Source organism: Aspergillus pseudotamarii (genome assembly GCF_009193445.1).
Source record: "Aspergillus pseudotamarii strain CBS 117625 unplaced genomic scaffold BDV38scaffold_117, whole genome shotgun sequence".
Lineage (NCBI taxonomy): Eukaryota > Fungi > Ascomycota > Eurotiomycetes > Eurotiales > Aspergillaceae > Aspergillus > Aspergillus pseudotamarii.
Window position 1 is genome coordinate 26,825 of NW_022475131.1, and position 27,853 is coordinate 54,677.

Genomic DNA, 27,853 nt, shown 5'->3' on the forward strand with positions numbered 1-27,853 from the left:
GGGATTAATTTATAGGTTTCTCACATAGTATCTATATATCTGTCGCTCGATCTTCTGGTTTGATGAGTGGTATACCCTAGCTAACTCACAAGCTACTGACATAAATAAATACAACGACCGATTCAATGGGACAATATGTGACGAGCAAAATAGGCCCGGGGGAATTATCTCAACATTAGAACTCACGAATGAGCCGCACTTCAAGCATTTCATGCGTTCGCACGCCGACTGCCTATAATTCACGTATAAGTCGTCGCGACGGAGGGATACCAATCCTCCCCATAAGTAGAGTTAAGATTGACCTTACCAGAGACTGACCCATCTTCCAACCGTACCCAAGTCACGATTTGTTTTTCCAGAGTCGTCTCATCCAACAAGATCTGTCGTGATCCCCGAGTCCATGAACCGTATCCTCCATACCCACTATGACGCCCGAAGCACAGGTTCAACCCGTTGCCAGTGAGATTCATACCGGGAAGCTTCGAGTCCCATTTGAAGCACCTTTTTGTTTGTTTTAGCATGGACTAACGGAGAAGGCAAAAATAAGGCAGCCACTTACCAGTCATCACCATGATCATGGCCACTGAATGTCGCCAGGAGACCCTCAGTGTTCAGCATTGCCTCCATGAATGGAATGTCCTGACCGGAGTAGCTGAACACAGTTCCCGAGACCTCTCCCTGCCCACTTGCCTCACCTTGCTGGTCTAAGGGATTATCGCCGTTGATGCCTGGCACATAATTTGCGTTGACCCCCTGCTTCTGGAAGGCAAGCATTGCGTTGACGGGAATATGGTAAAATGCAACTGAAGGGATCACTCTACCGTACCTGTTTCTGAGTTCCGTGTTGGTTTGGGTGAACCATTCAACCACCTGGAAACCACCTAGTTAAAGAACAAGACTCAAGAAATAGGGTGTATGACTAACCGACTCATCAACCCAACAAGGCTGCGGAACTTGACTCCCATCCTTTAGTTGCTGGTAGTAGTTCCCACCACGGCTATCGAAGAACCACATGATAAGGGCTGGGGTGTCTTTGGATGAGTCCGACGGGTAAACGGGCAGATAATAATTGGATACACCAGCAAGTGCTCCCGAGACCATACTATTTGTCAAGCTATTTGAGTAGGTCTTCTCTCGCTCCAGGATAGCACTGCGTGACAAGTTATAATCGCTGTCATGGTTACCATAGGTAGAAGCCCAGAGGAGCTGGCGATCCACGAGAGGCGCCACAATCTCATCGATATAGTTGGTCGCATTCGACAAAAGTGTGTCCTCTCCGGTGATGAGATCGCCATTGAGAATGACCAACTGTGGGCTTTCGTTGTCGAGGACGGTGTTGATCACAACCTTGGTCTCAGCATCTTGCGTTGGTCCCCAGGTGGTGGCCTCCGCTAAAACCTAGTTAGCGGTGCTGTCGTATTGAAACCGAAGAGTTAGGTTACCTTCGCCATAGTGTAAGTCCTCAAAGATAGATAATTGGAAAGTTCCGTTCTTTGTGAACTGAAGGCGCTTCTCCGTGGTTGTTCTCCATTTTACCTCGGGGAGCGCAGAGGCACCTAAGGCTAAGCTCAGGGCTACCAGAACAATACCACGAACCATGATTATTACCTAAAACATTTTTCGCTTCGGATGCAAACCACAGGGCTTGACAGGGAGAACTTGATAGTATTATATAGTTCAATCATCAGTTGCGTGGTCGGCAAACAGTCCTGTAGGCATGCACCTATCAAGTCCGCACACTGCTTGTGCTGTAGGAAATAGTATTGACACTCATTAAGCGATTCCGCATTGCGTCTCTACATTGAACACGTTGTGGCATTCCTATCCATGACAGGCTTCAGCAGTCAAGCTCTAGTGGGCCCCTAATTCCCGCCGTTTCCTGCAGCGGAGATTCCAAGCGCCACCACACAACAGCGTCATTGCCGATTGGGGGTATAGGAAAGATCCATGAAGAGATAAAGCAATTCTAATGGCGATTTGATTGATATATGAAATGTTGAACTCCTAAGTGGTTCCGAATGTCTTCTATACCACGCAGCAGTCAAGGCGAGCAAATCTAGACCCCACCAAAAGTCTCCATATAAAACGCGTCACCCGCGACCATGCGTTTTATTCTTTTCCCCTATCTACTTTTATTTCTTTGTCAAATAGCTCCTAGAACGCCTCTAGCGGTGGTAAACCCAATAAAGAAATCCTATTTAAGTTCCTATCTTAGGGATTCTATATGTGGTCTATACTATCCAGGGGCCTCTATAGCCAAAATTGGGGAAATACCTTCAATTTCTATGTCAACCGTTTAGGTAGCATACAGCCGAACAGAAAATGCCCCGAAATAACTGGAACTAAAGTGTTGAGCAGTGACATAAGATCATCTAGTCAGACAAATAGTCGGTTAAATTAAGAAATGGAAAGTGTCAGAGATAGTGCTGTAGGCTGAATCAACTGGACGAGAAGTTGGGGTGCGGAAGAAGTATACTATTCTAAACAGCAAGTTCAAAGGCTTATCTATTATGATTTGGGTGGCGTAGTGTTTTGAAGTAGTTCTTGCTCTGATATTAATATAGTAATGCGTGGTCTTCAGTTCCAACAACATAGCTACTTTAGAGAGAGCTATCTCAAGATCCTAGAAGATAATATTTATTTTATCTGGGAACCTGACTTAAGAATTTATGCATCGGAGAACAGCCTGTAGAAAGCAGACGAGGTAATTTACCGGTACTCGACCGATATCCAATCTAGGATTTATAGGTTTGATCGCTGTCTATGTAGCCTTACGTCCGCGTAAGCGCCGGGGTTCATTATTCGCGCAGTACGAGATGCTTGGTGCTATTCAAGTACCGAATGGCAACCCCTGTCGTGTAAAAATAGTAACGGTTACCCCTCAGTGTATCTACTTGGCAAGACGGTACAATAGGCGAATAAGGCTCAAATCATAGACGGGCCCTATCACGATATCTGCAAATTTCGTGCTTTAATTTCCCTTCGTGATAACATACCTAATGGCTGAAAGAGTAGTTGATACAGACACCAGATACCTAGCAATAGCGGCAGCGTCTATAGTTTAGATGAGCTGTCCAGCTCTTTTTGACTTAACAGGGAGTACTTTTTCAAGGCGCAGTCAATGAACACATCAAGGGGTACTTACGCACCACTATCCAAAATTGAAGGTACTATACACGGTCGGTCTATAAGACAGAGATTATGAAGTGGAAACAACACTAGATATCAGAAATCGAGACTGAAGAGATATCTATTATCGCTAAGATCTTAACATTTTTCCGAAGTAAGCGCTTAACGCATGTAGGGTATATCGAATGCCTCAGGTTGTGACGTTCCCTGTCAACGGATCATCCCACATCTTCCCGCATGCCTTCCACCCTATGGAATGTACGGGAAAAACGTCTGAATGGATTGATTATGAATGCTGGCACTACTTTCGGCGACGGGTAATGGGATGGTGGAACGTACTATGTTATGTATCAAGAGCCGTGAAAAGTATCTATACGAATATCTACGAACCGACAGAATGTATACCACTTACGATGGTCGCTATCGTTTGGTCTGCTGAACTAGACCCTGCTACCCATTCCTGCTATGCTCAATAATCATTACAGGTAGCTTCCTTGGTTCAAGAATATCTGAGACGATCTTCATTGGGCAGTTGTGTTATTTAAGGCGTTCTATAGATTTTAAACCCCTTAAAGTGAAAAGGAAACAGCCACGCCAAGTTTAGCGAATTGACTATGTCTAGAGGGAAGATACGAGGTAACGCCGAGACTGAGATGGGTATCTCTAATTAGCTACGGAGACCTTGACCCAACAGTTACTCTGTCAGGCTCGCACCTACAGTTAGGTGATTAGGCTAGTGGTGCGAGCTCAGGTGAAAGATGCAGCACTGATACTGGAGCTCTGGGAAATACAAGGCTATCAACCAGGAAAGCTAAGTGGAGTTCAGGGTTCCGAGCTTCGTACTCCGTACAGTAGGGTACTTTGACAGCGTTAGTCCCTGAAGTCACTTCGCAATCCTTAGGTTGGGTACCTTAATGGGACAGATGTACGTTTGATCCAATGAGAAATCGCACGAGGAGCAGACTGCATATAACACTATTAGCTCAAGGCGCAAATTTGCGGAACACATAGTCCTTCAGGTAAGACGAAGGCAAATAGGATGAATGCCGGGTTATCCTAGGACCTGCACAACTCAAGAGTGGAGGTGCTGGGCTTGGGATCTTAGAAGGGGGAAGTTAATTTAAGATCCCGTATCACCGAATGGGTAACGATCTCCATGATAACTGTAAACTATTTGGCTTTTCGTACCAGATGTGACCCACGGGGTTTGGAATGAGAGTTGTCACCTGGTCGGGAAGTGATATTCAAATAACTGAGATGGAGGGTTGAATCAGGGTAATAGTTGAAGATCTTTGCGGTTGATCTGATCATGAGGAATGGTACAGGGCGCAGTTGGAGGGTGTGAGGGTGTAAGGAAGGAGGGTGGCAGTGGTATTACTTAAACAAACCATGTCTTTGACCTTAACATTGTAGTACTTGTACGGAGTACTGTACATACGTACCTCTGCTGAAATTTAGTCGAGTTTAGCACGCCATAGCATAGCCAAAAAGAAAGAAAGAAAAAGCGAAGTGTAAAAAAAAAAAAAGAAATAATAAATTTTAAAGAATACATGTATTATTAAGATCTTTATTTCTACGAACGAATAACAATTTCCCAGATTAACCCTTCTTAAGCGCTCAAATGGAGCCATCACAGTAAAAACGAGCCAATCTGAAGCCAAAGTTGAATTGTCACCCCCTGGTTGTTGCCCCCGCCCGCCCATACCAATACCCACTCAGGTACGGAGTACAATGCGAATAAAATGTCCACGTCTGATGGAGGGCTGTCTATCTTGTCTGTCCGCATGTTCATGGATTGTGGAGTATCCAGCAGGGCAGATGTAAAGAAATAACAATCTGGCAGATTGGGAGACCTCGACAGCTCATTTCCCTGATGAACGACAGGGTCAGGATTCTCTTATTGGTGAATAACGGGAGAAAAGACAGGATTTGGTGAGCAATAATAGGAGTGGATGCAAGCTGATGCAAGCTCCCTGGGCCTAAGGTGGTAGTAGCTCACTTATCTTTTATCAGACCAGCTAATATGCAGCACTGGCTAGTGTAATAATATTAGGGCATGCATACATATTACATATACATACGGAGTACATACATACACCCATGCATTCATTCATCTCGTCCAGCATTGGAATTTTCTCCTTGAATCGTGACGATCATTTATGTATTAACAATTACCGGAGAAGTTATGTAATTATACTAGACTTACGAAAGTACCTGATGTGTCTCTCCGTCAGGTTGCATTTAATATCAAGTTCGCGGAGGTTCAGTACTTAGGAGCTTCGAAAACTTGCTTTGGGAGCCACCAGTCAAAGCGGGCGCAGTGCTTGTTAGTGCCGGTGCTGCTGGTTCGACGGCCCCAATTCTGCAGCCCTGCATCCTTGGTCCAGACCGATAGACTAACCTGACTTTTTTTCCCTTTTTTCCCTCCAAGGAGCAATAATAAATTATTAGTATTATTATAATAATAAGAATAATAATAACAACAATAATAATGAAAAATATTATTTTAACACCACCACTACGGAGTACTAAAACCCATCTGGAGAAGCGAAATTGTAATATGATTACTATTACTACTACTACGAATAGTAGTTAGTACTCTGGGATTGTTTAGCGCTTTGCTTTCCACCAACCCCCATCTCGTTCTCATTCTTTCCCCCCATCGGTCCTTCTTTCTCCCCTTTCTGGCCCCCCCTCTTAACCCGGTTTAGCCTGTTACTGTCAAGGCACTAGGGACAAGCCACCCTCCAATATCCTCCTCGTTCTGTGTTGAACTCCCAGTAATCAAGTCAAGTACCTTGGGTCTCTTGTAACCCTCTGAGACTCATATCCACCCTGGACTACCTTCCAACACTATTAGGCGAAAAGAAACAATCAAGTTCAACAAACAAATAAGAAAAGAAACTAACCAGTTATCTTTTCTGTCCCTCAATTATTAAGCGAACAAACCCGTGAGAATTATCTACTATCGCCGATCGGGTTATTCCTAGGGAATCCTTTAGAGTTCGGTTTCCTTTTTTTTTTTTTCAATTTTATTTATTTTATTTTATTTTTTGGCATTTCCCTTTAGTGTCCCTACCCTTTTACTAACTTGTTCTACCTTACAAGTTGGCCTCAGCTCCCTCATCGGCCAGTAACCAAACAGCACCCCCTCTCCCCCCTCCGAATCAAGAAGGTATAAATAATTACCGACTAATTTCGAGGAACTGCACCTTGACCCGCCACGTGACGTCCCCAAACTCCTCTCCCTTTCACAGTCGATTTTCCCCCCCGTTCCTACGATCATTTCTAGTCCAGCAACACGGTCGCATGTGATTTGTTTATTCGCAAAGTTGATCGACTCTTGAGGTTCCTGGAGGGTGGATTCTATTGCGACGGGCCTTAGTGCTGTGCACTAGCCTCAATTAAGGCGGTGATACGGGTCCCCGAGAGACAGTCAGACACAGAGCTAAAAAGCGCTACTACTTTGCTACTACGACCTGCCTCCACGCCTTACCACCGCTTTCAGTCCTGCTCCAGGAGGCTGATTTCCGCACCTCCCTTCTGTCTCCGCCCATCCCCCCTCCCCATCTCGGCGGCATCCTGGTGGTCCCTAGGCGTGTGTTCTGGTATCATCCGCCTCTTGTTAATTTCAGACTTTTCGATCCTAGTTTCTTGTCGTTCGAGTGAACCTCGCTCTGCTACCCTCAATGCTCGGAGGGAGCTCGGAGCGGGATTCTCTGCCATCGAATTCTGACACCCGCACGGGAGAAGCGTCCATGTCTGTCGCAACGAGTCAACCCGGCTCTAGTAAGCCTTGCTTCTTTCGCATCCTGGTCGCCTTGCGCATGTCATCGCTAACAGAAGCTCTCAGTTCCTGAATCGTCGCCTCAGGGTCATGTCACCGGTACCGATGCGTCGCCTACGTCCAATTCGTTAGAGTCCCCCGAGACAGCTCCAGCGCCCGTGGAATCGACTCCGATTCCCGAAGGTGCCTCTGCCGCCAGTTCTGCAGATGTATCCAAGAAACAGCACCTGCTTCCCGTGCCATCCCGGACATCCTTGAAAGCGGAAAGAGAATCCACATTAGACAACTCCCAGGATACTGCCAATGATGACTCCGAAAACACACTTCGAGGCTCGAGGAGAAGTATTCTAAAGGGGCGAAGGGACAGGAGCAAAGGGAGCAGCATGAGGTCACGACGGAGGAATGAGGAGAGCACGGTCATGGAAGAGAATAAAACGGATCCTGACTTGCGAGAGCCTGCCAAGGTGGAGAAGAAGAGCAGGGTTTCATCCCGGCTGTTTGCATTCCTGAGCTGTTGCTCATCTTCCAATATTGACCCTGACGATACGGCCATCCCCGCGAAGAGGACAACTCGGCGACCATCAGTCCCAAGCACTCAGCCTACTCCAGAAAAGGCTGAAACCCATCAGGGCGATTCAAGCACTGCGGAGTCCAAGGAGCCGAGCTACTATCGAGATGAGAAAGCAAATACAACTGTGACATCCGACCAGCCGCCGTCGCAGGTGGACGAAGAGCAGACCGTCAGTGGCCCCGATCAAAGCTCGCAGCTCGATGGCACGGCGTCGTCTCCGGCCCAACCTGAACCGGCTCACGAGCCTCCCTCGCAGAAGGAGAAGTCTGAAGCACGGGACACAGTGGCAGCACAGCACGAACCCAGTGCTGTTCCGCCGCGTACTGTAACGGAGAAAGTCGAGGAGCCCGCCCAGAAGCCTGAGGAACGTGTAACGTTCTCAGTGCCACCACAGAGAGTCGACGATTCTTCTGCCCAAACGGACGAGTCCCCCGTAAAACCAGCTGTACCTGATAGCGTTGGCCCGAAGGACGAGAAGTACTCCACGCACGAAGAAGAGGCAACTGATCTACCAGCCGAGCTACCGCCGCCGCCCCCGCCACTCTTTCCTTCAGAGCAACAGCCAGAAAACGATAGTCACGACAGGGAGCAACAATGGCTTCTCCCCCCACCTCAGCCTCACTTACGCGACCGGAAATGCCTGGTCCTCGACTTGGATGAAACCTTGGTCCATAGTAGTTTTAAGGTTCTTGAGCGAGCTGATTTCACCATTCCCGTGGAGATCGAGGGTCAATACCATAATATCTATGTGATCAAGCGGCCCGGGGTCGACCAGTTCATGAAACGGGTCGGGGAGCTGTACGAAGTTGTTGTGTTTACGGCATCTGTCTCGAAGGTGAGTATTGTTAACATATATCTTTGAAACCGCCTCACGCTAACCTGTTCTCAGTACGGCGATCCATTGTTGGATCAACTGGACATCCACAATGTTGTCCACCACCGGCTTTTCAGGGACAGTTGCTACAACCACCAAGGCAACTATGTGAAGGTCGGTGTTCTTGTGATCTCCACATTACCCGTTCAACTCCTCTAATTCTTATATAGGATCTTTCTCAAGTTGGTCGTGACCTTCGAGACACGATAATTATCGATAATTCTCCCACGTCCTATATATTCCACCCTCAACACGCGATACCCATCAGCAGCTGGTTCTCTGACGCCCATGATAATGAGCTTCTTGATCTGATCCCCGTTCTGGAAGATCTCGCTGGTACACAAGTGCAAGACGTGAGTCTGGTTCTTGACATTGCATTGTAATGTCTGTACACACTAGCCCGGCATTTCATTTCAGCGTGCTTGGTTTGGTTATTTTTCGCCTTGCGGGCACCATCAGATCATAGAAAAGATAAATTTCGGTCGATTTCCTTTGTTCAATACCCGCCGATACGTCGAGCCCTCTCTCGCCTTTGAGATGCCAGATGAGAGTTAGAGTGCTTCGTGAGCGAACCGCGCATCTGAAGGCGCTCATGAGACCCGACAGTTCAATAGTGCATGTGTGCTTTTTATTTGCGTTGTGTTTCTTTCTTAAACCTTTCTCCTGTTCGCATCTGCTGGACTTCTAGCCATGTCCTTTTGTCTACGCTCCAAGCGAGTGAATACCTTTCTGACCCCCTGTGATTTTGATTCATTTCCTCGAAACTCCCCTGTGATCCCCCCCGTTTTTTTGCATTCTGTAGGCGTCTGTCTTGGCCATCAGCCTAAAAACCTTTTTCGCTGATCTCATGTATACGCAAATTTACATTCCCTTTTCATCTGAATTCTTTCTTTTTCTCAATTTTTGTCTAAACCTCCCATCGCCCCTAAGGGGCCTGACACTGCCATCGCTCGATTTCCTAGCTGTTTTGTTTCGTATCTGTGATCACCACCAAAACCCCAGCGTGTTTTGTCAACTTGTCAGCCATGATTTGTTTTGGAGACCTCACTAGCGAGTGGCATCGCCATCTATGTGTGCGCGTCACTGTTTCCGGTACTACCTCATAGTTTCCTATCGATACAGGATCTGGACTATCGATTGCCACCAATGTATATGTATCATTGGCGTACGTGCTATATGTACATAAAAGCGTCGTCCTTCAACACAACACCCCCTGTTTTAGTAGCCCGAATGGATTTTAATCAAGCACACTACTGTTCGAAGTGAGAGTATACGGAGTAGAAGAAAGTGAATGACATTGATCTATGAAACTCCACCAGTGGGAGATAGGTCAGCAAATTTAATTCATTTGAATGAATGCCGTATGGAACACAATAAATGCCGCATTATGAACCACAATCCTCAGAAGGCAATCCTCTGAGGAGAAGAGGAAACCGTTAATTCCGAGCGTCAATTTAATCCCTCCCCACTCACTGACCAAGTCGTTGTCGTTCTGATGGGACCCCTTAATCTACTAACATCCTTCCTAAATTAGGTACATCAATACCGATCTACAAATTACAAGATACGTACTAAAATTACATACATACCGTCATTCGACCCACCGGCCAAAAAAGCTCCCCGCATCAAACCACCTCCAACCACGCGCAGAAAAAAAAAATTAAAATAAAAAGGGAAAAATAATCTACATACCTCCCCGCCACGATGAAGGACAGCAAAGGGTGGGACGGAAAACTGAGAGTCGGTCCCCAGGCAACCATTACGAATCCAGAGGCCATAGAAGACCCGGATTACTCGGATGAGGATGCGCCGCCGGTAGAGGAGATCGAGGCCGACGAAGGTAATGTTTTTGACCCGATGAGGGGTTTGGAAGTGGGTGCTCATTTGGATCCTTTGTGGTAGACTTGCTAGAGGATGAGGACAAGGATACTGAGGTGCGTGAATCATTTTGTCTGCTGGTTCATGCGGTGTGAGAACCGAAACTGACCGAGTGAGTGTTTATCTAGGAGATCGATCTCGTCCATTGTCGTATTGCGTCCGTCCCGGCTTTACATCTAGAGCGATTTCCTAAAGTACAGGTACGATATCGGTGTGCGCCGTGAAATGAAAGGGGAAGGTTGGCGATCAGGATCCGGAATTAACGGCGGGGTTTCTAGAGAATATGTCTGCGGCAGAACCAAATAACGCGGATCGCGTTTCCTTCTGAAATCGCCGGGTCGCTGGTCGAGCTCGATCTCTACGATAACCTTATTTCGCATGTGAAGGGCCTAGATGAGTTCAAGGATCTGACTAGTCTGGACCTGAGCTTCAATAAGATTAAGCATATCAAGAACATCTCGCATCTGGTCAAGTTGACGGACCTGTACTTTGTGCAGAACAAGATTTCGAAGATTGAAGGGCTAGAGGAGCTGAAGCTGTTGAGGAATTTAGAGCTGGGTGCTAACCGGATCAGGGTGGGTGCTTCAATTGCGAGAGTGGGTGCATGGGAGGGTTTTATGCTGACCGGATGGGTGGTAGGAAATCGAGAACCTTGAGTCGTTGACGTCTCTGGAGGAACTGTGGCTCGGGAAGAATAAGATCACTGAGTTCAAGGTATGTCGTGTTCCCGCGTGTTGGACCTTGGGGTGTTGATGTGTTGACGTTCTACAGAATCTAGATGCTTTGCAGAACCTCAAAATCCTCTCTATTCAGTCAAACAGACTCACTAGTTTGAACGGACTCTCCTCCCTCAAGAACCTCGAAGAGCTTTACGTCTCTCATAACGCTATTACCGAGCTCAGCGGTCTCGAATCGAACACCAATCTACGCGTTCTTGACTTTTCGAACAATCAGGTCTCTAAGCTCGAGCATCTATCGCATTTGACGAACCTAGAGGAGCTCTGGGGGTCGAACAACCAGTTGTCTAGCTTCGATGAGGTGGAGAAGGAGCTGAAGGATAAGGAGAAGCTACAGACGGTCTACTTTGAGGGCAACCCGTTGCAGACGAAGGGGCCTGCAGTGTACCGGAATAAGGTGCGCTTAGCGATACCGCACATTATGCAGATTGACGCTAGTAAGTGCAGTCTTCCAGGCCTCAGAGTGTATGTGTATACTGACAGTCGTAGCGTTTGTGAGAATAGCTTAATTACCGTACTAGGACTGGCATGGCTGATGATACAATGGAAATCATGGTTAATGGAAAGCGGATTTCATTCCTATACATCTCCTATGTTACATGTAGATTAAGAGAAACTTCATATTCTCTGTGTTTACGATGTGATACCTCGCTTTGAGGAGGTATACTTCGAGCCTGCTCGACCTCTGGAACGATCTACAGATCGTCCATAGCCTGACGGGCACTAGCTGAGCATCGCTCAACAGTCGTGCCGGGAAAAGTCTCTCTATCCGCCCTGGAAGACAGCGATGCAGCATCACGCCCAACAAGACCAACAGAGCATCCTAATGCGTGCATGCACACTCACACGCACGTCGCATTGCCCAAGCCAACCCATCCTCAATCCACCTCCATGTCCTTACCCTCAACCGTCCTCTCCCCAGAATTCGACCCATCCCCACCCTCTTCCCCCCTAAGCCCTCCCTCATAAAGCGCCATCAAACTCGTAGCCCCCAACCGCTCATTCTCCGCCTGCACCTTCCTCTTCACCCTAAACGGCTCATGACTCTTCCTCGCCAGGGGCACATCCGCCAACTCCCTCAGCGGAATCCCAGTTTTCACCAAATCCCTCGCCTGCCAACTCTTCCCATTAACATGGAACAACGTATGGAACGGGTTCCGCCGCAGCGCAGACTCATGGTTATGTCGCGACGGCTGGATAGTACAGGTGATATGAGACTGGACGGCGGCATTTTCACTCGAGGCCCAGGGATCCGGGGACGGCGTTCCTGGTTCTCTAGGCGGTAGATACGATTGCGACTGGGGTTGTGGTGGCGGTTGAACAAGAGGGATTGTGAGTGGGGAGGCGGCGATGGCTTGCGATGCGGAGGAGGGCGATTCGAAAATCGCAATTATAGATCGGGAGGCAGGGTTTGGGGATGTGTTTGTTGTGTCGTACTTTTCATTTTAATTTCATTCCTCTTGTTAGTTATTGATTTTGGATGAAGGTCGTATGGTATTTTGGGATGGTTTTACCTTGAGGTTGCGGAAGGTCACTACTTCGCCGAATTTCTGGAGCGCGGACAGGATTTGTTTGCTTTCTGTTAAGGAACGTGGCATTGGGGTTGTTGTTATGTGGATTGACTGGCTTGCGAGGCGAGCGGCCATTTTGTTCTTTCTATTGCTTTCTTTTTCTTTTTTTCTTTTTGGTTTTGGTGGTTTGGGGCGTTGTAGTTGTGGTTGAATTGGGGATTGAGGGAGTGGAGTTGGAGAAAATAATTGATTGATTGATTGATAGTGTTGATAAGGGAGCTTGGTCTTGGCGTGGGATTTGTAGTTGGGAAACTCTATTAGGTACTACTAACTCAGGTATGGTATACTAGGTGAAGAGTCTTCTTTTATGGAGATTTCAAGAATGTACCGGTTTGAATGAGTTAGTTATCTTCTGGTGGAACATGGATCAAGCCAAACCTGGAATGTTTGATCTTAAGCATAATAATTGTACAGAGGAATGATGAACAGGGCGAGTCAGCCATTCAGACTAAATCTTTCGGGGCCAAGAAAGCATATCGGCCCCAGTGGGCGGTAACGTCCGAAAGAGATTACTCCGTTACCATTACTAGGCATAGGTAGATATCATTTATGGGTCTTTGTCAATGGGTTTATCATGGCTATTTACTCAAATCATCATGTACATTTTTACATCGCAAATCATCACGCATCTCTCAGGTGCAACGTCCAACTTAGAAGATAGGAACGTACATTCCGTATCCAATAGGGTCATTGAATCGCAAGCCCTTGTCCAACGAGCTGATGGACTCTAACTCACTCTTCTCCAGATCGAAACCAGTGACCTCCAGGTTCTGTGACAGACGGGTGGGGTTGTTGCTCTTCGGGATGACAGCAATGCCGCGCTGGGTGGCCCAGCGCAGTAGCACCTGAGCCGGGGTCTTGCCATACTTCTCGGCGAGGCTCTTAATGGTGTTGTGCTCGAACAAAGGAGGGGTATCGACGGCATTCCTCACCTCCAACTCGAGGAAGCTCAGAGGTCCGAAAGACGAGTACGCAGTGACAGCGATGCCCTCTTTCTGGGCATACTCGACCAGACGCGGCTGGGTAAGGTAGGGGTGGTGTTCAATCTGGAGGGTAGCGGGACGGACGCGCGCATACCGGAGGAGGTCCATGAGCAGCTGGGCGCTGAAGTTGCTAACGCCGATGCTGCGAGCGAGCTTCTTGTCGACCAGCGACTCCATCGCCGTCCAGGTCTCCTGGATGGTAGCGTTGCTGAATTCGATCTTGCCGCTCTCCGAGTTCCATCCAGGTGGGTAGCGCACAGCCGGGTCAACGTACTTCAGGGCAACGGGAAAGTGCACGATGTACAGGTCGAAGTAGTCGACGCCCCAGTCAGCCAGCTGCTTGCGGCAGACGGGCTCAACGCGGTCGCCCTCGTGGAAACTGTTCCACAGCTTGGAAACAATGAAGAGTTCCTCGCGCTTGACAATGCCCTCCTTGATGGCGCGGGCGACACCCTGACCGCATTCGACTTCGTTGCCGTAGTCTGCATAACCGTATTAGATCATTTAAAGAATTTGCAGCAGGAGGTGGTCACATACCGCATGCGCCGTCAAAAAGACGATATCCCGCCTTGATGGCCTCATAAACCTGGTCCGCGCATGTCTCGTTGTTTACCTTCCAGAGGCCAAAGCCCACGAGGGGCATGTCAAATCCGCTGTTCAGCTTGACAGTGGGAGAAGCCATGGTGATGATTGTGTGTAGGGATTGCGCTTAACCAGAAGAACGACAGCGTGACTGCAATTGAGAGGAGAGTACAGAGTTTTAAAAGAAAGGAGGGATGTATCCGCAGAGAAAAGGAGGGGCATAAATCAGCTTTTGGAGATTGTCCCGCACATATTCTTCCAGAAAGCCCTCATTTGGGGCACAGCCATACCAACTCGGGGTAAATGCGACACGGTCCAGGCCAGCCGGGCCGACAAGACCACTCACGCGAGGATGAATGGAACTGTCTTGAGGCTAAAGTAGCGCTCAACGAGATACTATTCCGGCTAAATGAAGGTCTCCGGGTAAATACAGACCAGCGCCAAACCCAATTGGTCACTGTCTGTGTTGGATCCATCACGGGACCACAAATCCCACCAATTGCTCAAGGATAAAGTATGAAACAACAACCTACTCGGTACAATGGACGCCTTTGGCATTAAATATTGTGTATAACTACAGAATTGGTATCAGACTAAAACTACATCACAAAGTTGAGAAAAAAACCAATAAGACCCCTGGCAGAGCATGCTCCAGTATCCCCCACAAAACTCCGGTGCCAGAAATTAAAACAGAAAATCCCGAAACCCAGCCACACTTTTGTTTGCCATTATTATCATTAAGGGACATCCTTCGTCCAAATTATAAAGTAGTTCTTCGTTATGCGGCCTCGACCGCATTGTTCTCAGTATAGGCATGGTTCATGTGGCCATGACCCGCCCCATGCATCCCAGGATCACCGGACATACTCCCCACGATGAGATCGTCTGGGCCCAGTAAGACCTCAAAGTGGTTGGGCTGGTGGGACTCTCGAGAGACAGACGGCACATGGTGATCAGAAAATTGCAGGTGGCTATAGTTGCTCGAGCCAACATCAGTGATACTCGAGGTTGGAGTCGGCCAAGGTGCGTGGGTCTGACTCATCTCATCGATGGATTGAGTGCTGGACCCAAATATGCCATTGTTTAAGACATGGCTGTTATCAGGCACGCTCACCCCAGGATGCTGGGACGTTCCGTAGTGGTTATCATGCCCACTAAGGTTGTACGCATTGAGATTAGTGTGTGAAAGTGACATATCGGGTATGCTAAGCATTCCTGGTCCTCCAGTAGAACCATTGAGGCTCGCTGGCTGGCTGACTTCAGGTTGCAGATTAGGGTAGGTGTCTAGCACCGAGGTGACGGCAGTCTTGTCATGAAGGCCACCCTCTGGCTTGGTGATAGAGTTGAGAAGGTCAAAGCCTCCGGGTGCATTGAATATGCTGTCCTGCGACGGTTGGTACATCGACCATTGAGGTTGCGAAGCACCACCGTGATGCACCAAGTCGTGTGACTGAGGGGCTTGGTAAATGCTTGGGGCGGGCCTAGCTAGAGAGTTTGTATCAAAGGACAAGGGAGGGAGGTCGATCCCCGTTACGGGCTTCGGGCTAGGGATAGTATTACGGTCGGAAGTTGGCGAAGTCACCCGGCGCCATGTGGTAGTGCCAACTTCGTTCGGTCGCGTTTGCCGGAATTGCCAAAGCAAGATGGCCATTCTTTTGCTGTCATCCTGGGAGTTGTCAGGGTACTGGTTCGATAGCCGACGAGAACTAGGAGTAGCCCGTATTTCTTGAACTACCGTTAATGTGCGGAAGTAGTCTCTCGTTTGCCTATCAGCAACCTCGTTTACTTGTCTGTCTTGGGCGAGTTCCGTGAGTTCCGTGAAACGCTTTGCCCACCACGAAGATTCAAATGGAGGTTTCACTTTGTTCGACTGCTGTCTAGGGAGGTTGTGATGTGCTTTGAATACGTTTTGACCTTCCTCGTAGATATAGGTGCTGCACGACCAATTCTCCATCTGGTTCGTCAGTGAATCGCCGTTGGAAGGCTGGGCGAAGTCCAGCTCCAGCTGGATCCCAAGTTTCGAGCCGGACGGAGGGAAATCATCCATCAATCGAAGATTGGCCTCCAGTAAGATGATCTCACAGTTCAGTGGGTTGTTAACATCTGCCATGACGGAGTTAAGATGGGGAAACAATGTCCGCCAATTGGAGATATTCTCCAAGCGTTTTGGAGGTGCACCAGGGTGACGTTGGTCCCCTTGGAGGCGGGTGTAGGTATGGAATGCACTCTCGATCCGCTCTGGCTGACTCGGCGCGCTCACCCACATGTCAAAGCTGAGGCCATAGATCATATTAACGTTCGTTGCCTCGGAGTGCAAATTTGGATTGAAAACAACGTGTGGAGGGGGCAGCTCCCCGGAGTAAGATTGCACCGGCCTCAACGAGTCATGATAGGAGGGATAACTGTGACTATTGTAATGGCTGGAGAATGGGAGTTCCATCGAATTTCTCCAGCGAGGACCGGCTGATGGTGGCTGGCCATTCGAACGGTCTGCCGGTTGCTCCCGTACAAGCCTCTCCCCTGCAAATGCCTAGTTAGATCTGAGTCTGTCTTATCGAAGGCGGTCTAGGCAGGACATACAATCAGGATCACCCTTGAGAAAAGAATCAAGGACTTGCAGGTGGCTAGACACCTGCTTCCTCGACCTCCTTTTCCCAGTAGTTTTGTAGATGTACTCGGCTATCAGTTCATTTCGACCATAGGATTTCCCGCGTTCAGACCATTTCCTTCTCCCCATTGGGGGGTTCGCCTCAAGGGCTGATATTGTTAGAACATTCTCCTTATGTGGCAGCTGACATCGTCTCACCTTGCTGGAAAGCATCCTCAAGCTCATCTGACCAAACGGGTTCTCCATCCTTTCCAGTATCTCGGCGAGGCCGTGCCCTGTACTCTATGTACTTTTGGGACTTGAGATAACTTCTTGTCCTGCGGGGTCCAACCAGGTTAGGACCAAGTGATTGGAGACGCCGCAGTTTCTTTGTATGGAAACGGTTGTTTATAACTTGTTGGGGATGGAGACCGGTAGTGGTAGGCATTGGGTGAGTTGGGACCGGGGGTTGATGAGGATACTTGAAACCATAATGTGAAAAATGGTCGTCACGCCCGGTGGGATCGGTGTGCGCCAGGGTGTCTGAGTAGGACTGTATGTTCCCCGAGGTGTTCTGAAGCACTCGACCTGGATGGGGTCCTACACCTTCAAGACCTGGATGGGTTGGAGGCAACATACATTCGGTCTGCCACTCAGCCATGGAGCGGACCACCTCGAATAGGCTCTCGGAAGAATGACAGATTCCACAGAGGAGGAAGATGAGGGTCACAAATACTTCTTGTCCGGCAAAGAACGGAGTTATTGGAAAAAATGTAAGAACCTGGAAAAGAGAATGTTCGGGCGAAGAGCATGATGTTTATAGGGAACCCATTCCCTCCCCTGCTGAAGGAGCGCGAAGGTAGCCCCAGCAGCTACATTGCTGGACCACGCTGCTTGTTTGGGAAAACCCCCTCGAGGGTAGCATCCGTAGCCCTAGGCGCGGGGAACCCTTGACCTGAGCTTCACGCGTCGATCAGGGCGATGAGAGAGGGACGAGCAGGTGCCGCCTTGTTGCAGCAAATCAGGAGGAAGGGTGATGCACTGTGGACGCCGGCTATCCATGCAAGGGGACATCCAGGGTGCACGATTCAGCGAGCCGCTGCCCGGGGATTTTTGGTCTGCACGACATGACCACTGACTGTCGCATGTAAATCAGGTACAGATGAGCAATGATGGGCGAAATTGTGGCAAAGACCTCTCTTTGGAATGCCCAGCATCCAACAACATCTCCTGAGGCGATCATCCAAGAATGCTTGGTGGGTTACAGACAGAGCGACCGGAATGTAGGTGGAAACAGCCATCTCACCCTGCTCTCAACTTGATATCCAGGGTTCAAATATACGAAAGGAAACAGTAGAGGTCGAGGGGTAGACGAGATGCGAGGATTGAACAAGGATACATGGGGATAAAAAAAAGATAAAGCTTCATTAAGATGCACGAGGCGACGGATCTTTGCAGGACGCGTCTGCAGGCACAGTCCTGACAGCAGGAACGTGTGGAAGGCCCAAGGTGTGCCGCCAAGCAAGGGGTATATCTCACAAAACACAAAGATAGCAGCACCATTACTATTCATTAACCCTATCAACAGGGAGAAGGGCAGAAGGAGAGGAGACTTTAGTCTTCCTCGTCCTGGGCCCCTACAGTAAATTTTTTCCGTCCGGCTCCCGTGAGCTTCTGTAGTTTGATGCGGTCCATCTGCTCCCCTACTTTCTTTTCGATCTGTTGGATCTCTTGTTCCGCATCGATGGCCTCCTCGTTTGCAAATTCCAATACCAATTTCCTGCCCAACAAATGGGTGTTCTTCAGCGCGTCCATGGCATTTTCCGCTTCGCGAGCGCTTACGAAGTCTGCAAAACCGAAACCACGAGCCGACCGGTCAAATTTCTTAGGAACACGCACAGAGCGAAGCTGGCCGTAGGCTCCAAAGAGTGATCTGACATCCTTCTTGGTCGCTTGGAACGGCAAGTTCTTAATGATGATCTTCGTCCGCCTGGCTGCGATCTTCTTCGCAGTATCTTCACGTCGTCTTTCTTCAGCAGCGTCCATACCTTTATGCGATGACCTAACTACCAGTGCATGCTGATCAAGCTTGTATCCGTTCATTGCAGCAAGAGCGGCTTGGGCTTGATCCTTGGTCCTAAAGTCAACAAAGCCAAAGCCCATGCTGAGCGTCTGACCAGGGCGCTTGGGGTCGGGCTTGGTCTTGATCCTCGCCGAAACAAACCCATCCAATGGCTGGAAGACTTCAACGAAACGTGCATTCGTTGTATCGAAGTTGAGATTCTTTACGAAAAGAGTTGCGGTAGCAATGGCCTCCTCAGGCTCTTCTGCTGCGAACGTGTCAGCAGTTGAGAATCCTTGAGAGATGGCTTTAGTCTCCACGACTGGCTTCTGCGGGACAACAGATGCGTCGAAAAGGTTCTTGGGGGCTTTTTCTAGGAACAGGATGGAATCTCCGAGTTTTCGATACGCCAGACCCTTGAATGCCTTTTGAGCCTCATCCGGCCTTGCAAACTCAACAATAGCTATTGTGCCACTAGGAGGCATGAGTAGTCTTGTGAGTTGGCCATACGGCTCGAACAATTTCCTAAGCTCGTCAGTCTTGACGCCATAAGAAAAGTTCTTTACTAAGATAGCAGTGTTTCCACGCTCTCGTTCTTTAAAGGCATCGATGTTGACACCATTTGCAGTAAAGTAAGCCTTCGTTTCTTGAATAACATGCGTTTCAGCATGAGCTTGTTTTACTGCGGCATCGGACGAAGTAGGATCCAAGAGATCTGCTTTTGATATACCGAGTCTCTCAGCCATTGACGACATAACTGCATCGGCCTAGAAGTGACTCGTTAGTATATCATATTGTTGGACTACATCCCAAACTGACTTACGTTCATATAAAGTGAGTTCCAGCTGAAGGTTGAAGAAGTAGACTCTAGCTTTCGCTTTATCTGTTTTTGTTTCTTCAAAGGTAACTTGGACAACTCATAATCGTCGATCTTGTACGTCTTCTTTGCAGCAGCTGGCAGGATGTGCAATAAACGACCTTGGAAGTGTTTTCCGTCAAGGGCTTTGTAAGCCTCTACGGCCGCGTCGGATTCAACATACTGAACGTACGCAAATCCTTTGCTGGAGCTGAACCGAGTATCAAAGGCAACATGAATCTAAGCAAATCAGCAATTGTCTCACGAATTTAAAACCACAGTGAATCCAATGTTAAGTTCAGGATATGTTGCTCTTCAGATACTAAGAGGCATCTACTAAAATTCTCTTGTCCTGGTCACATCATGTGCTTTTGCATCTGATGTCCCTATCAGGATGATCATCATGCGAGCAACTTTGCATGGAATGGGGAAAAGGAAAGGCAGGGGCACGCAGAATGATAATGGAAGGACTAACCTCTTCAATCCTGCCAAAGGGAGCGAATACTGGTTCGAGATCGGACTCCTTTGTATCGTAAGACAAGTTCCTCACAAATAAGCGGGCTGAAATGCGAATGTTCTCAATATTGGTGTCAACTTCCGGGGCCTTTGTCGGCTCTGCAGCATCAGCTGCGGCTGGGGAAAGATCAGCCGCTGCGTTTTCAGTGTCAACTTCAGCATCAGCTGCTGGCTCCGTTGAATCGGTAGGCCTTTGCGCTGCAGAGTTAAACTCTGCTTGTTCCTCTTCGTCTAGTAGACCGAGAAGGCGGCTTGTCTTCGACCGAAGCCAGTCAGTGTCAGATACCGGTTGTTCTTCTTCTTCTTCTTCCTGAACAGCGGGCTGTTCTTGGTTCATTGCTTGCTCGGTAGTATTATCTTCCCCACTCGCATCAACAACCATAGGTTCAGGCTCATCATGCCGTGACACATTGACATCTTCCCCGGATGTCTCCCCGAGCTTTGCCTTCTTCCTTTGAGCATAGGTAAGTTCCTGGGGAACCTCATCTGCTTCAACGGGCTGGTCCTTGGCAGGTGAGTCATTTGCAACAGGATTTATCACGGCATCATCATTGGCCCATGTCTTTGTGTGTGATGAGTGTTGCATGAGGGAAAGATACTCTTGCAGCTTAGGGTCCTGCTGGGCGGGCTCCCCATCGCGTTTACGTTTGAGTGCATTCTCTGCCGTGTAATCAGGCTTATCACCATTCTTAAACCTATGAGCAGCACTGGTAGGTTCGGAGTCGATCTAAAGCAATTCTGGTCAGTCTCAAGACCACCTTTATCGGTCAGCGTGCGCAATGGGACAAGGAAACAGAAAGCCAGATCACCAGGAAGCCACATACCGGTTTAGCAATATCTACTGAGATCTTTGACATCTTGACATAAGTCTTGTTGAAGTATTTAGCAGCTTCCTTGGCCGCCTCGGGGGTCTTTAAGCCCACAAAGCCAATCCTGCGTTTGGGTAATACATGAGCATCGGTAACTTGGAAGCGAGTAGCAAAATGTTTCCTAAGTTGATCATTGGAGAATGTTGGCGGAAGGCCAGAGACAAATACTCTTGTGCTTTCCATGATTGTGTCCTGTGGCTGCCTTTCCCAAAGCCAGCAGGGAATGGAATGTATAGAAGGGAAAAAAAAAGCTCCAAAATTTTTTTAGTTTATGCCGCTTCCTTATAGTGCCGACGAAGGCGGTGAGGAAGGTGGGCATGGCCCGTGCGTATCCACACGGTTGCTCCTCAGCAAGTACGATAGCCCAACGTCTACTCCCAGAGACAATTCGGCGGAACGCTGTGTACTGTTGGACTACTTCAAAGACGCACATCTCCGGTTTACTCCATTGTTCATTTTTGAACTTTTCGTGCACACTCAACCTACAAGATGTCTTCCGAAAAGAAGGATAAGCTGGAGCGTGAGTGCAAGTTCAGCGGCATCATCACACTGACTAACATTATTGGGCAGCGCAAATCAAGTCCGTTGATATGGTAAGAGTGTCGCCACCATAATTGAAGGGATAATTGCTTATGGTTTGAAAGACGGAGGATATGCAGCAGGAAGCTGTCGAAGTCGGTATGATTCATCGGGTATCCCGACGGAGGTGATTGCGACTAATTGTTTAGCGATCGAGGCAATGGAGAAGTACCACATTGAGAAGGTTGGTCATAATGATTGCTGATTTCTCCCCAACTTGGCAGGATGCTAATTATTATCAGGACATTGCTCAGTATATCAAGCGAGAGGTTAGCGTTTCCTTCGATAACACCACCATCCCTCACTCACGGTCTACAGTTTGACTCGCGCAAAGGAGCTACATGGCATTGTGTCGTAGGGAGGAATTTCGGAAGCTTTGTTACACACGGTACCAACTTCTGCACTAACCTCCCAAAATATCACTAATTCAGTTCAGAGACGAAACACTTCATTTACTTCTACCTCGGACACTGCGCCATTCTCCTCTTCAAGACCCAATAAACACGCCTTGACATACATGGTTGGAAATAAAAAGAGGACCGAGTCCTTGGGCGATTGGGGCTTTGGCTGTCACTTGGGGCATACTGCGATAAAATAGAAGCCGGCGACGTATCGGACTTGACTCGCGACACGATGGACTGGCCCCTGAGATCAGGCGTCATGGCAATTGGTGCTTCATAATCTTACCTTCCCTTCAGCGGTATTTATTTAAATTTTTGACTCCTACATGATTCAATTTAGTTGCCATTGTATCTTGATGTGAGTTAGATTGGTCGTGCCAAGCAGATTGTGTGCTGTTTGCCGGAGTGCCTTGTAATGTACTGGACAATGTAGTAAGTAGTAGGCCCGTAGCAGCTAGTCCTTAGTAGTAACTGTAGAGCGTCCCAATCAGCCACCACGGTAGTACTGAATACACACAAAGCACTCACCTCATTACCTCAAGCAATTCATTAACCAAAAACAAAACCCACCAAAACCACCAAACACGTGCCACGCATTCCAGAAAAAAGAGTATCATCCAAGCGCCAAGTGCCAAGCCACAGCGCCACACGTCACCCCCAATAAGGGACCTTATAATAACGCTGCCTTTCGCCCTGGATTCAACCCTCACCAACTCGACCCAACTCACCGCGATCATAAATCCTCAAGACCCGGAAGTCATATATTCACTTAGTATTATATATCAGGATCCACGAAAACCCCATTTACCATGGCAATCTGCATCACGTTCGGAACGCATGGTACGTACAGCGCACTTTGCCTGCATACTATTTCCCCCGTGTATATTAATTCCTCCGCAACCGACCGGAAATAAACTCCCATGTGCCGATTTCTAAATACGAAGTCTTCTCATCCTCATAAGCACTAGGCTAACAGGTTAAATAGAGTTTACGTCCATGCTGGAAGGCTACGAGAATGTCAGGGCTTACTGCCATAACTGTATGTTTACTCCAGTGTTGTTTACTCGGTGCTTGGTTTAGCTTGTACCTGACCCGACTAATCATGATGTTGGATTAGGCCAACACTACAATGGACATTGTATTACGCGATGGTATGTTACTTTTCCCTATTAACTTACTCGGCGCATTGAAAAAGACAAAAGAAAAAAGAAAAAAAGTGATGATGGATGCTAATTATCTTAGGCCCTGGTTTACCGTCTGCTTCATTGTATGTTCCCGATCTGGTCGCAATGGCTCTCTTTTTATCAGCTCGAACATCCAACTAACATGAACCGTAAACCACTAGCCCATGATTCCACTCGCAATACATAAGTATAAGGTAAATATCTCATCGAACCAATTTCCGGCTCACACCAAATGAGTAATGGTTATTAACAAGCCTCCAGGAAGTCACATGCTACACATGCCGATTCACCCAAGACCTACGGTAAGCTGGATCCCTTAATCAGAGTCCCAAAAAAAAACGGCCCTGTCCGATCAATTATACTAACAACAGATAAGTGATCGCCCCGATATCACTCCAGAGACCCGGCCTCCGGCAGGTGCACCGGCTGGCATAGCACCACCTCCACAAGCCTACTGGGGACCACCTCCCCAGGCGTCAGGGGGAGGCGGATATCCCCAGCCTCAGGCCGGGGCACCACCGCAGAATTATCAGTATAAGTGATTCTGGGTGGGTGTGGCCTTATTTTTTCCTTATTCTATTTTGTTGAGGGTTTAGGGGAATGCCGACTTTGGTCTGGTTGAGAAGCGATGTTAATGATTTGTATATTCTGTTGTATGTACGATACCTTTTGCTTCTTTTATTTTAATATATGGGTGTTGTTGCTCTTGTGATATGTGCATTCATTCGGTAAGAATTATTAACAACATTAATAGCATAACTGGCGTAGAACAAATGGGGTATATAATCAACACAAAACACAAAATCCCGATCACATCAGTAGGTATGGATGAACCTACACCTGGGGATTACCCGATCCTAACCCGAACAGAAGCTTGCGTACCAAATAAGCAAACTATACATCCGATTTAGCACCCACTTTCTCCGTCGGCGTCGCAACACCAGACGAAGTCTGTTCCTGTCCCTCAAACCTCGGCTTTCTACCAACGGCGTCAAGAGCCATAAGCCTGGCCGTCCGAATAATGCTCTCCCTTCCCTCATACAGTGGGAAAATGACTACCCCAACAGTCGTGCAGAAAAGCCAGATGATGCCCACGACAACCCAGCCGGTAAAGAACTTCTTGCTGAACACGTATGAACTGCCGTACATGGGGATCGGCCATAGGAGGAGGAAGCACAGGACCATGCCGATGGTGAGGGTGCGCGAGTAGAGCGCGGCCCTGTTGAGCTTGCGCTCCTCTTCTTGCTCTTTGGCGTCGTTGATGGTGGCGGGACTAGCTTCGCCGGGGATTAGTTCGATGTCGACGTGTGCGGCTGCTGTGACGTCTGTATCATCAACTTTGCGGATGGCGCGCATGGATTCGTAGTCGTAGTTTTGAGGACCGAAGACGTAGGTGAGGACGGGGGAGAATACGATGGGGCTGAGGAGGGCGGCGACGTTTCCAGCGAGCATGGGGTAGCTGGGCTTTTTGTTAGCTGGGGATATCTTATTGGGTAAAGGTCGTGGGAAGGTTGCTTACTTTGCGCCGGTGGTAGCGACGGTCAATACACCGGATTCTTTTTTAGCGGTTACAAGCCATGCGATGAGGGACACGGCGAGGCCTAGAATAGGTGATCCAGCTGCGGCGACCCAGTTTTGTGCCTTCCAGACGAGGGTCATTGCTCCTGGGAACACCGCCGAGGAGATGATAACACCCATGAGCAAGTAAAGGTAGCCCATACCGATACCCGCGTAGTAGAGACCTGTTGCAAAACTGGCCATGGCAATAGCCCAGAAAATACAGGACATGTGAGACACCCACACTAATCTCTTGCCCTTTGCAGAGGGGTTGATATACGCTTGATAGATATCGTATGTCAGGATGGAAGAAACCGCAATTAGCTGAGCCGAAAATGCTGATGTGACTGCCATGAAAATCATGAGTGTGGTGCAGACAGCTCCACTGTATCCCAGCAGCTTCACAGCAGCAAACGGTAGGACAAGGCCGGCAGTTACATCCTCCGAGCTCATGCGCTGAGTCCCTTCAAGAGCAAGAGCAGATATTCCCATAGTACTGGCACAGAGCCAAGGAATGGCGAACCAGCAGAGGCCACCAATAACATATCCGGGAAAAGCATGCACGGGGTGCGCAGCAATAGCTATTGGAGTCAGTACTTATGCGCCATAGCACCATTCCATCTCGAGTTTAACACACCTTTGTTGTAGTAGCCATTGTCAAGGAAGACGGTCCTGAGACACACAGTTAGCATATATTAACAAAGATTTCGCAGGGTATCTACACACCCAAAGTTACCTAGGTCATAGTTAGCGTCAAGCCAAAGCACAAGGATGCGTGTAGTTACTTACCAACAAGGTTGATAACCCAGAAGATACCACCCTCCTTTGATCGCATGGTGAGATAACTGCCCTGAGCATTACCCTCCACAGGATGACGATCAGCCGCCGCAACCAGAGCATCGTAAACTCTACCCGGAGATCCAAGAGTATCGTTAGTCGCGTAAGCGGAGAACGCATAGATGAATATAACGACGATGATAACCACAGTGTGCATATAGTCTGTAATAAAAGTTGCCTTGATGCCACCGAAGAGAGTATAGAGCACGACACCAATGGGCAGCAGGAAACAAGCCGCAACCGTGTTAACCCCAGTTAAGGATGTCAAGACAGCAGATCCACCAGTGAGCAACATTGCAGTGACGAGAATGTTGGTCATCAAGCAAAAAATAATGAAGACCACATGGACAGCAGTGCCATATCGAGCGCGAATAACTTCCAGAAACGTATGCGCATTCGGAGCTCGCCTTTTGAGTTCAATGGCGAGCGTTGCGAATAGAATAATCTGCACGCAGGCACCTAGGATCCACGCCGTTAATGGTGAAGCCGTACTATTTCTTCAGTCACACTAACCTGATGCATAGAAGAATGGTCCCGAAATCCCGTACTGATAAGCTACTGCAGAGGATTGCAGAAGGGTGGCAGCCCAAGTCCAGCTACTTACGACAGCAGCAGCAACCAAACCTGACTTTACGGATCTTCCTGCAGTTGAAAACATCTCAGAGGTCTGAACTTCGTACTGATATCTATAGTGAACGATCCGTTAGCCCGGTCCCCCAATGAATGGCATGCATGCATTGGTGTAGAGAGGTCGTACTAACCTCTTGAGGGCCCAGGTAATGAAAACCATCACCAAAGCAAATGCAAACCCTAACCCGACGATGATGCCATAGCCAAACCCTTGGGACAAGGGAGCAACAAAGTTGGCTGTCTCCGACATGACTGCAGCCTTTGTCGGACGATACCCTCAGATGGTCGACCTGCGTGCACGTATACCTTAATATTCGGTATAGAATTGCAGCTCAAGTATAACAGTATAGGCTAGTGTTTATGTGGCGATCCACAACCAATGATCTTCAACAGTCTGATACTTCCTGAAAGAAAATCCGTAGGGAAACGAAGGGTGGCTTGATTCATATACTATCTCAAGTAGTACAACCATGGGCATAGGAGACCTCCGACCTCGCAGACCTCAGACTGATCAACATCCTTAGTCCCATTGAATCGGGATTCTGGACTGCTCAACCCAGTCATTGTCGTTCTGACTTTCCGGAACCTGATAAGGGCTTCATGTTCGTATTCTAGCAACGTCACAGCGGACCAGCGCATGGACGAGCTGACACGGGGATTTCTTATTTCCATCGCTTATTGACAATCCATAAGGCCCAAGATCCCTATCAGAGTCGATCTCAATCCCCCCGTTATCATTGGCTAGTCTTGTTTTCGTCGCCCATCCTTATCAGTGGAGGTTGGATCAACGCCATCGTCGATTGGTTCCGAGCTGGCAAACGGTTGATAAGGAACACGGGCCTTTCTGATATCAAGATAGTGGATGCTGACCCGGCTTTTAGGTAAATCGCCAACAATGAAAAAGAAGCTAGAAAACAAGCCCCCTGGGCATGATAACGCTTTCCCTTACTCCAGGTTTCGAGTAATGAATTATCTGCATTCCCCACGACCCCCGATTGTGCGGAAGCTGGGGAGCGTTAGAGGATCTAATCCCGAATGATCGAACGAGAGAAACTAGAAGGAGTCACAACTTGCCAGAGTGGAGCCAACCTCTCTTCTCCATTCAATAGTGAATCCCACCGTTGTCGATGCAAGCCTAGGTCGGTACTAGTGGGAAGTCGGGTTGATCCAAGAAAATACACAGAGAAAAGCGGACTCCTCACTAGTAGATTGAAAGTCCTCGCCGCGCTAACCCGATTCCTCAGGCAGAGAATTTTGCCTGGATCAACGCCTAGGCTAATATATCGGATGTCCTACCCCGATTCGCTTACAATGCAATCAACTTCTAAGGTTCATGTACCCATTGAAAAAGCAACTGATATTATACAAAGCTTTCCTTCCAAACTTTCGGCATGAAAATCCTTCATTAACTGTCACAAGGGTTGGAGGTAGCCCCAACCGTAACATAACAACCAGCACACCTTCCCAACCTATGCTGCAGATAGGCTTTCAACACTCAACTTCGCGAAGTATCGGACGATCAGATCTAAGGATCCCCGCGCACCAAGGACAAAGGATAGGTAACGGACACCAAGGGGTATATTATTTCGAAAGGATAGAAGAGAGTATGGGAGTGAACCCGCCAAAAGCGACCCTCACAGAATGGCCAAAATCGTTCCAGGAG

At 48.3% G+C, this 27,853-nt stretch overlaps 10 protein-coding genes across 10 annotated transcripts; 4 read left to right on the top strand and 6 right to left on the bottom strand.

Moving 5' to 3' along the window:
- Positions 1-239: 239 nt before the first annotated feature.
- Positions 240-1,599, bottom strand: BDV38DRAFT_288845 (metallophosphoesterase family protein; the record flags this gene model as incomplete). Its single annotated transcript, XM_032061112.1, has 4 exons — positions 240-501; positions 560-870; positions 925-1,391; positions 1,443-1,599. 4 exons carry the CDS (start codon positions 1,597-1,599, stop codon positions 240-242), a joined length of 1,197 nt encoding a protein of 398 aa, XP_031907342.1.
- A 5,219-nt stretch (positions 1,600-6,818) lies between these two features.
- On the top strand, positions 6,819-8,744 carry psrA (putative general stress response phosphoprotein phosphatase Psr1/2; the record flags this gene model as incomplete). Its single annotated transcript, XM_032061113.1, has 4 exons — positions 6,819-6,918; positions 6,983-8,322; positions 8,377-8,475; positions 8,532-8,744. 4 exons carry the CDS (start codon positions 6,819-6,821, stop codon positions 8,742-8,744), a joined length of 1,752 nt encoding a protein of 583 aa, XP_031907343.1.
- Positions 8,745-10,027: 1,283 nt separating this feature from the next.
- BDV38DRAFT_264959 (putative protein phosphatase PP1 regulatory subunit Sds22) lies at positions 10,028-11,958 on the top strand. The gene is made up of 7 exons (XM_032056321.1): positions 10,028-10,201; positions 10,264-10,295; positions 10,368-10,439; positions 10,518-10,814; positions 10,879-10,953; positions 11,011-11,413; positions 11,466-11,958. Exons 1-7 carry the CDS (start codon positions 10,066-10,068, stop codon positions 11,483-11,485), a joined length of 1,035 nt encoding a protein of 344 aa, XP_031907344.1. The 5' UTR covers positions 10,028-10,065; the 3' UTR covers positions 11,486-11,958.
- BDV38DRAFT_288848 (uncharacterized protein) lies at positions 11,855-12,622 on the bottom strand (the record flags this gene model as incomplete). The annotated part of the gene is made up of 2 exons (XM_032061114.1): positions 11,855-12,412; positions 12,491-12,622. The coding sequence occupies 2 exons, from the start codon at positions 12,620-12,622 to the stop codon at positions 11,855-11,857; spliced, it is 690 nt and encodes a 229-aa protein (XP_031907345.1).
- Positions 12,623-13,197: 575 nt separating this feature from the next.
- BDV38DRAFT_290408 (aldo/keto reductase) lies at positions 13,198-14,441 on the bottom strand (the record flags this gene model as incomplete). Its single annotated transcript, XM_032061468.1, has 2 exons — positions 14,068-14,441; positions 13,198-14,012 (listed from the first exon to the last, which is right to left on the bottom strand). Exons 1-2 carry the CDS (start codon positions 14,210-14,212, stop codon positions 13,198-13,200), a joined length of 960 nt encoding a protein of 319 aa, XP_031907346.1. The 5' UTR covers positions 14,213-14,441.
- A 225-nt stretch (positions 14,442-14,666) lies between these two features.
- abaA (transcription factor AbaA) lies at positions 14,667-17,660 on the bottom strand. The gene is made up of 3 exons (XM_032056875.1): positions 16,919-17,660; positions 16,693-16,869; positions 14,667-16,632 (listed from the first exon to the last, which is right to left on the bottom strand). The coding sequence occupies exons 1-3, from the start codon at positions 17,358-17,360 to the stop codon at positions 14,891-14,893; spliced, it is 2,361 nt and encodes a 786-aa protein (XP_031907347.1). The 5' UTR covers positions 17,361-17,660; the 3' UTR covers positions 14,667-14,890.
- Positions 17,661-18,313: 653 nt separating this feature from the next.
- Positions 18,314-21,185, bottom strand: mrd1 (RNA-binding ribosome biosynthesis protein MRD1; the record flags this gene model as incomplete). Its single annotated transcript, XM_032061115.1, has 4 exons — positions 18,314-19,528; positions 19,585-19,857; positions 20,093-20,860; positions 20,958-21,185. The coding sequence occupies 4 exons, from the start codon at positions 21,183-21,185 to the stop codon at positions 18,314-18,316; spliced, it is 2,484 nt and encodes an 827-aa protein (XP_031907348.1).
- A 206-nt stretch (positions 21,186-21,391) lies between these two features.
- Positions 21,392-22,383, top strand: BDV38DRAFT_264971 (dynein light chain DYN2). Its single transcript, XM_032056322.1, has 7 exons — positions 21,392-21,522; positions 21,573-21,595; positions 21,647-21,680; positions 21,731-21,765; positions 21,824-21,850; positions 21,900-21,969; positions 22,018-22,383. Exons 1-7 carry the CDS (start codon positions 21,492-21,494, stop codon positions 22,080-22,082), a joined length of 285 nt encoding a protein of 94 aa, XP_031907349.1. The 5' UTR covers positions 21,392-21,491; the 3' UTR covers positions 22,083-22,383.
- Positions 22,384-22,693: 310 nt separating this feature from the next.
- On the top strand, positions 22,694-23,878 carry BDV38DRAFT_264974 (rhodopsin family protein). Its single transcript, XM_032056323.1, has 7 exons — positions 22,694-22,822; positions 22,968-23,021; positions 23,100-23,133; positions 23,225-23,249; positions 23,328-23,360; positions 23,428-23,468; positions 23,543-23,878. The coding sequence occupies exons 1-7, from the start codon at positions 22,792-22,794 to the stop codon at positions 23,706-23,708; spliced, it is 384 nt and encodes a 127-aa protein (XP_031907350.1). The 5' UTR covers positions 22,694-22,791; the 3' UTR covers positions 23,709-23,878.
- A 57-nt stretch (positions 23,879-23,935) lies between these two features.
- Positions 23,936-26,540, bottom strand: BDV38DRAFT_26972 (sodium:solute symporter family protein). The gene is made up of 7 exons (XM_032057020.1): positions 26,322-26,540; positions 26,074-26,246; positions 25,513-26,019; positions 25,450-25,459; positions 25,361-25,395; positions 24,686-25,304; positions 23,936-24,625 (listed from the first exon to the last, which is right to left on the bottom strand). Exons 1-7 carry the CDS (start codon positions 26,438-26,440, stop codon positions 24,061-24,063), a joined length of 2,028 nt encoding a protein of 675 aa, XP_031907351.1. The 5' UTR covers positions 26,441-26,540; the 3' UTR covers positions 23,936-24,060.
- Between the last annotated feature and the right edge of the window lie 1,313 nt (positions 26,541-27,853).